Source organism: Rhinopithecus bieti, unplaced genomic scaffold (assembly GCF_001698545.2).
Source record: "Rhinopithecus bieti isolate Rb0 unplaced genomic scaffold, ASM169854v2 scaffold_13351, whole genome shotgun sequence".
Taxonomy (NCBI): domain Eukaryota; kingdom Metazoa; phylum Chordata; class Mammalia; order Primates; family Cercopithecidae; genus Rhinopithecus; species Rhinopithecus bieti.
In genome coordinates, this window is record NW_016807514.1 from 3626257 (window position 1) to 3633892 (window position 7636).

Below are 7636 nucleotides of genomic sequence, written 5' to 3' on the forward strand. Positions count from 1 at the left end.
CCTGTGAGGGCAGCGGGAAGGGTGCAGGGGAGGACACTGAACCCAGCTGCAGCTGAGCGTGGAGGAGAGCAACTGTCCCTTGTGGCTCTCCTTTGACAATGGCTCTGTCGTGCCCCTCTCACTGCTCAGCAGCACCTGTGCCAGGGCGGGGGGCTTCCCAGGGCTAATGAACCCCGGAAGGCCTCACTTTACTAGGTTGCTATGATTGTCCACTTCTTTAAAAAAAAAAAAAAAAAGTTTTTGGTCTGGGCACAGTTAGTGGTTCATACCTATAATCCCAACACTTTGGGAGGCCAAGGCAGGTGGATCACATGAAGTCAGGAGTTCAAGACCAGCCTGGGCAACATGGCAAAACCCTGCCTCTACTAAAAATACAAAAATTAACTGGGCTTGGTAGTGGGCGCCTGTAATCACAGCTACTCGGGAGGATGAGGCAGGAGAATCGCTGGAGCCCAGAGGCAGAGGTTGCAGTGAGCCAAGACTGTGCCACCACACTCCAGCCTGGGCAACAGAGTGAGCAAGACTCCGTCTTAAAAAAAAAAAAAAGGCCGGGCGCGGTGGCTCACTCTTGTAATCCCAGCACTTTGGGAGGCCGAGGCGGGCAGATCACGAGGTCAGGAGATTGAGACCATCCTGGCTAACACGGTGAAACCCCGTCTCTACTGAAAATACAAAAAACTAGCCGGGCGAGGTGGCAGATGCCTGTAGTCCCAGCTACAAGGGAAGCTGAGGCAGGAGAATGGCGTGAACCCGGGAGGCAGAGCTTGCAGTGAGCTGAGATCTGGCCACTGCACTCCAGCCTGGGCGACAGAGCGAGACTCTGTCTCAAAAAATAAATAAATAAATAAATAAATAAAGTTTTATTTTGAAACAATTCCAGACTTACAGAAGAGCTGCAAAATGGCAGCAAGACCACCTGTGCCCCGCGGCCCCGTGCCCAGAGCCATGCCCAGAGCCCATGTGGGCATTGTGTCCAGGGCGTCCCCTCGCCCCGCCCCAGTCAGGGGGAGCCTCGGTCCTTCTGTGACAGGCGGACCTTGCAGTTCTGAGGATCGCAGGCCAGGGGCTGTCCCGCACAGCGCCCGTGCTTGATGCCTCTGGGGGTGATGACCAGTCCTCTGGGTGTCCTCTCGTGGGACACGTGATGGCTGCCAGCCCCGCCGTGGGGCCGCCGGCTTCTTCAGGGCAGCAACGCCGTTCCCTTGGAAACTGATGCGTAGCTTGTGGGGAGAAGCTTTGAGGCTGGGAAACCCTGCTCCATGTCCCTTTTCACACGAGCACGGCATCCCTCTGTGTTTCCTGCCAGAATTAATTCCTGCTGTGATGGCTTCTAAGGGGTGACTTTCCAGTTCCACCATCCCTTCCTATTAGTTGGCTTTCCACTGTTAGGAGAGCATTCCCCCTTCATGTAAGCTGGGGGTGCTGTGTCCCTGGCAGGTCTGCTCTGGCCCATCAGGATTTGTCTGGGTGCTCCAGCCGCCTCGCGTCTGGCAGTGGCATCCTTCCACATCCTGCGTTCATGTCTGTCGCTCTGTGGGCCACGGGTGTGTGCGAGGGGCAGCTTGGAGAGCATGGCGCCCGCTTCCAGTGTCGGCCCCGGGAGTCCTCCGTTGTGGCTCTGGGACAGGTGGCGGGCACGAGGCTGGCCGCTGCTTCGGGACCCAAACCACGTTCTGGGAACAACTCCTGAACTTCCCCAGCACACGTCCCTGCTGCCACACCATGCGCGTCATCCACAGCCACAGAACAAGCCACCCTAGCCCTTAGCCGCCTAAGGCAGCGGGTGTGATGGTCTCGGTTCCTGAGGGTCTCGGTTCCTGAGGGTCGTGGTCTGGGCAGGGGATTGGGCTCGAGGTGTTCAGGCCAGCCCAAGACCCTGTGGAGGGACTTCAGGCGTGAACAGCCAGGGGTTCCTGGAGTCATCTTGGAGACGGGATGCCGCACGCATGTGTCTCACACGCAGCTTGACCAGAACCAGCAGCTGTGCACGCAAGGAGGCCACGGGCTGGCAGAAGCGTCTGTTGGACTGGCCTCACGGCACTTTCTGGCCAGCAGGTCCCAGGAACCGCCAAAGGAAGCCCTAGAGACGACCCTGCCTGCTCACACCACCTCCCGGTCCTTAGCGCCTGTGCTGGGCCATCCCTGTGCCTGGGGGCTACGGCGAGGTGCCTGAATCTGTGCTGGCGGCTTAGATACACTCTGTCATTCACCCATCCTCCCCACATGGTAAGAGGGTGCCCACTGCATGCCAGACACCGACCAAAGCCTTTGGGCCTCTCCCGTGAAGGAAGCAGCAGAGCCCTACCTGGTGGAGGCTGCTTTGGTGGGAGGCAGGCTGTGAGTTATCACACGCATGTTCTGCACAGCCTCGTCACGTGACACTTTCCCACGCCCAGCTCAGCACGAAGAGGAGGCTTTGTGTGCACCCCGCTTGGCCACGTGGGACCCACAGAGGGGCCCTGGTGCTGCGGCCCGGCCTGCTCTGAGGCTTCTCTGACTGCACGCACGTCGCATCACTGCAGTGACAAATCCACAAACTCAACAGCTCAGCAGGACGCGGATTTATGAGCTTGCAGTTCTAGAGGTCATTGGCCCGACACGGGTCCCACTGGGCTAAAGTCAAGGTGTGGGCAGGGCTGGTTCCCCACGGAAGCCTCCGGGGAGAATCTGTGTCCTCGCCTTTTCCAGCTCCAAAGCTGCCTGCGTTCCTCCTCCATCTTCAAAACCAGCCGGGTCCCACCTCTCCAGCCTCCAACCTTCATCATTACCTCTGCAGCTGACCACACTGAATCTTCAGATAAACTGGGACTTGAGTGGGGTCTCCATCTACTTCAGCCCTAGGGACCCCAAAATCAATTAACCACTGCCCCAAACCGCTTCCACCCATCCACGCTGAGACACACTGCCCTGTTGCCCACCTAGGCACCAGCACGACTCCCTCCCAGGCCCAGCAGCACCCCAGGGCAACAGGGAGCCCCTCAAAGGTGGCATCCCTGCCCGGGCCCCTATGCATTCCAGAGTGCACCTCGGTGCTTGCAAAGGGCACAGGACTCTCCTCACTGAGCCGCGACGAAGAGCATGTCTTCTCTATGTGGTCACACTCGCTGTCACACTTGCCAACAGCTGGATGCAGCGGCTCACGCCTCTAATCCCAACACTTTGGGAGGCCAAGGTGGGCAGATCACTTGAGCCCAGGAGTTCGAGATCAGCCTGGGAACATGGTGAAACCCCATCTCTACAACAGATGCCAAACTTAGCTGGGCGTGGTGGCGTGCACCTGTAATCCCAGCTACTCAAGAGGCTGAGGTGGGAGGATTGATTAAGCTCAGGAGGTCAAGGCTGCAGTGAGCTGAGACTGTGCCACTGCACTCTGGCCTGGGCGGCAGAGCGAGACCGCATCTCAACAACAGCAACAACAAACTTTCCAGCAGGCTGTCTCTCCAAACGTTGGGATTCCTTCTTCTGCATGACTTTCTGGCATCTAGCTTTCCACAGTGCAGGTCTCTTTGGGGTCCAGGTTTCCTCAACCCGCTGAGTGTGTGATGGGAGCGGCCTGTGGTGGGCGGGTAGGCTGGTGGCATGTCCACATCAGACGCCCAGGCCGGCCTTGGACAGGCTCTTCCCTCTGTGGTCTGGCAGGGCTGGAATTCATTCCCACACACCTTCCCCCAGGTCCTGCTGTGTAGATTGGCTGCTTTCTTCCCCTCTGGGATCCTTCTCCTCTCAGGTCAGACTTTGTTCCTGCCCCTGGGAGCATCCAGGCCACAGGGGATGGTAAGGGGGTCATGAGGAGATCTGGCAGCCCCTCAGGGAGGTGTTATGGGGCCCCCAGGCAGCAGAGTCTGCCTTCGAGGGAGGAGAAAGCTGCCTCCATGTGGACGGATATGCAGAGGGGCTTGGCGGTCTGGGGCGCTCACTCAGATGTGTGCAGATACCCTCAAATGTCCGTGCTACCATTCTCAAAATCCCAGTCTTTCCCAATCAGCCTCTGCTCTGCTCTGAAGGCCAGTGCCCCTGAAATTGGTGTGCTGGAACTCAACCCTATTGTTCGTCAGTCTTTGTGTCACTGTAAAGAAATGCCTGATACTGGGTCATGTAAAGAAAAGAGGTGGACAGGCGTGGTGGTTCACACCTGTAATCCCAGCACTTTGGGAGGCTGAGGCGGGCGGATCACGAGGTCAGGAGATCGCGATCATCCTGGCTAACATGGTGAAACCCCGTCTCTACTAAAAAAATACAAAAAATTAGCCAGGCGTGGTGGCGGGCGCCTGTAGTCCTAGCTACTCGGGAGGCTGAGGCAGGAGAATGGCACAAACCCAGGAGGCAGAGCTTGCAGTGAGCTGAGATTCGGCCACTGCACTCCAGCCTGGGCGACAGAGCTAGACTCCGTCTCAAAAAAAAAAAAAAAAAAAAGGTTTGGGCCAGACGCAATGGCTCACACCTGTAATCCCAGCACTTTGGGAGGCTGAGGTGGGTGGATCACCTGAGATCAGGAGTTTGAGACCAGCCTGACCAACATGGTGAAGCCCTGTCTGTACTAAAAATACAAAAACTAGCCAGGCGTGGTGGCAGGCACCTGTAATCCCAGCTACTCAGGAGGCTGAGGCAGGAGAATCGCTTGAACCCACGAGGTGGAGGTTGCAGTGAGCTGACATCATGCCACCGCACTGCAGCCTGGTGGACAGAGTGATACTCATCTTAAAAGAAACAAATAAAAATAAGAAGAAAAGAGGTTTGATTGGTCAGGGTTCTGCAGGCCGTACAGGGAACGTGATGGCATCTGCTTCTGGGGAAGCCTCGGGAAGCCTCCAATCACGGTGGAGGGTGAAGGAACTGTGTCTCCCACGTGGGAGGGGGAGCAAGAGGGTGGAGGTGCCACACACTTTCAAATAACCAGATCTTCCGTGAGCTCGCTCGTCACCAAGGAGATGGCCCACCCCTTCATGAGGGAGCCGCCCCACGACCCCAACACCTCCCACAAGGCCCACCTCCAACACCGGGGCGTCCAGTTCAACACGAGACCTGCGGGGGACACGAGACCTGCGGGGACACACGAGACCTGCGGGGGACACACGAGACCTGCGGGGGACACACGTCCAAACCAAATATGTCGAAACCAAATGGAGGTGACGGCAGGAAGAGGTGGAGTCTCTGGGAGATTCGGCCATGGGGGCTCTGCCCTGGTGGAGATGATTAGTGCCTCATGAAAGGGCTTGAGGGAGCCCTTCTGTCCCTCTGCCACATGAGGACACAGACGGGCACTGCCTTCAAGGCACAGGCTTTCATAGGACGTCGAAGCTGCTAGCACCTTGACTGTGGACTTCCCGGCCTCCAGAACTGGGAGGAATGAATTTCTGTGGTTTGTGAAGACCCAGTTGCAGGTGTTTTCCTACAGCAGCAGGAATGGGCAATGACCACGTCTGAGACAATGTCTTGCCTCTTACCTAAGAGACCCCGCAAGCTGTTAGCTCACATGGCCGCTGGAGCACTGATCATCGGGCAGGGGACGCGACATCCAGCAGAACATCATTTCAGAGCTGGTAGGAGCATGAATCCTCAGAGTAAAGAATTTCATGAGTCATGCGAGGGAGGAATAGAAATAACCCCACACGTGGAAGCTCCACAGAGTCCCCCTGAGTCGGGAAGCAACGAACGCACTGCGTGGCAGGACGCCAGCCAGAGATCTGGTGACCCATGATCCCTGGAAAGGAGCCAAATGTTTAAAATTACCCCAACAGAGAACATGGTATACCCAGTTCCTGAATTGCAGTGACACAACCTCGATGTTGACACCAAGAGGGCGTACGAGAGAGGGAAAGTAGAACCCAGTCTCAGGAGGTAAATCAGAAAACCCTAAATAAAACATTAAACATTGAAATCCAGCCATGTGTGAGACACGCACACACACCTCCCTTGCCAAGTTGGAGTTTAGATCCTAGGAGCCCCAAAAAAGGTTCAACATTAGAAATTCTTGACATTCACACGTTAAAAGAGAAAACCAATGAGTATCTCAATTCAACATATATTCATGATTTTTTTCAAAAAGATGTAAAGCGGACTTTATTCACGGAGGGCCACGGCGGTGGGACCCCTGCCCCGGGCATTGCAGTGGGGAGAGAGACTGGACTCCGCCCCACAGGAAAAGCTTTTAATGAAAGAGGAAGTGGAAATCAGCATGATCAAGGGTGTCTAGGAAAGAACTGCGGCACACATCACGTGGAATGTCAGAAATGCAGGGAGGATGCCGGCTAAACTCCTGTGTCTGACGTTGTCCAGGGTTCCGATCCTCGCGTGGCCGGCCCCAGCCTGAGCCGCATCTCCGGGTGGCACCGTTCGCACATCTCCAGGAGCGGCTCCTTGCATCCCTCCACCAGGCGTCTCTGGCCAGGCCGCCTCCCCAGCGGCCGCATGCTCTCACCTGGCCGCTGTTAGAAGGACACTGTCCACATCCTCAGAAGGAACTTTCCCGGCCTAAGCCCCCACGGCACACGCACTCCTCCAACTAAAGATTCACCAGAAATTTCCCTGAGTTGTGCCAAGAACCAAGGGGCACCGTGTCATCCGGGGCCACCACAGATGCCGTATCACTCACAGTCGAGGACAAATTCGCCCAAGACCAGGGGGCAGGCAGGTCCCCTGTCACCCAGGACATGTGGACCCAGCAGGGCCAGCCGAACCTGCTCCACAGCCCCTGCCCCAGGCACATTTGAAGACTGAGGGGTGGTCTTGGGTGCTGGTCAATTCACACCAGGGATCCTCCAGCCCAGCCAAAGAGTCACGGCTGTCCCCTCCCAAAGCTCTTCCTCAGGCTGGGCAGGGCCCGCCCCAGGCCCACCGCAGCCAACAGACACGGCCTCAGGCCGGCGGGTGGCATGCGGGAGTGCAGGCCAGGCTCTAGCCGGGTTGCATTGAACCCACAGTGATTTTCCTGAGGTTGGCGGCAGGCAGGGCGGGCCTCAGTGTCTGGGCCACTCAGAGCAGAGATGGCCCCTAGAAGAGGGAGTGTTCGACGTCCGCCTGGAGGATTTGTCAGAACTCGGTGCTGGGAAACCCCCCCCCAGGATGACTGTGGGGCCCATCTCCAGCTGCTTTGCCTCTTGCTTGAAGGAACGCCATGTGGCACATTGAGATCCAGGAGGGGCGACTCGAGGCCTTCCGGACAGCTGACCGTGAGGAGGCAGAGGCTGCGGGGCGGCGGCTCCAGGTGCGTGCAGCCCAGCAGCTCTGCAGGGAGCAGGAGGCCCTGGGGAAGATGGAGCGGAACTGGCTGCTGAGAATCCGGTAAGCGGCACCCAGGCCCACCCACGCTTGTCCCAGCAGCTCCTGTCAGTCCTTCTGCCCTCTCCCCAGGGGTCTCCTCACCCTTCGCATCTGTCCGGCTCCACCTGCACCCTCCCTGCCTCCTCCCAGCTTGCTCGTCTGCCGGACCCTTGAGTCCTTCCCAAGTGTCAGGCGTCCCCCTGTACCTGCCCAGAGCCCCAGCCCTCCCGAGATGCCACAGCCACCATACCGCCACTAAAGCCGGCTACTAAAGCCACACTCCAGCGAGACTGCCCCTCCCCTTTCCCTCCGGCAGCCCCATCCTCTTCCCAGCCAGGCCATTCTCTTTTTTTTTTTTTTTTTTTTTTTTTTTTTT

At 57.5% G+C, this 7636-nt stretch overlaps 1 protein-coding gene across 1 annotated transcript in view; it reads left to right on the forward strand.

Moving 5' to 3' along the window:
* The window catches only part of CFAP74 (cilia and flagella associated protein 74), an 80526-nt gene that overhangs the window by 18106 nt on the left and 54784 nt on the right, over positions 1 to 7636 (forward strand). The window contains exon 7 of the mRNA XM_017882526.1: positions 7108 to 7281. Coding sequence (XP_017738015.1) covers positions 7108 to 7281 — 174 coding nt within the window. The remainder of the gene's footprint in view (positions 1 to 7107; positions 7282 to 7636) is intronic.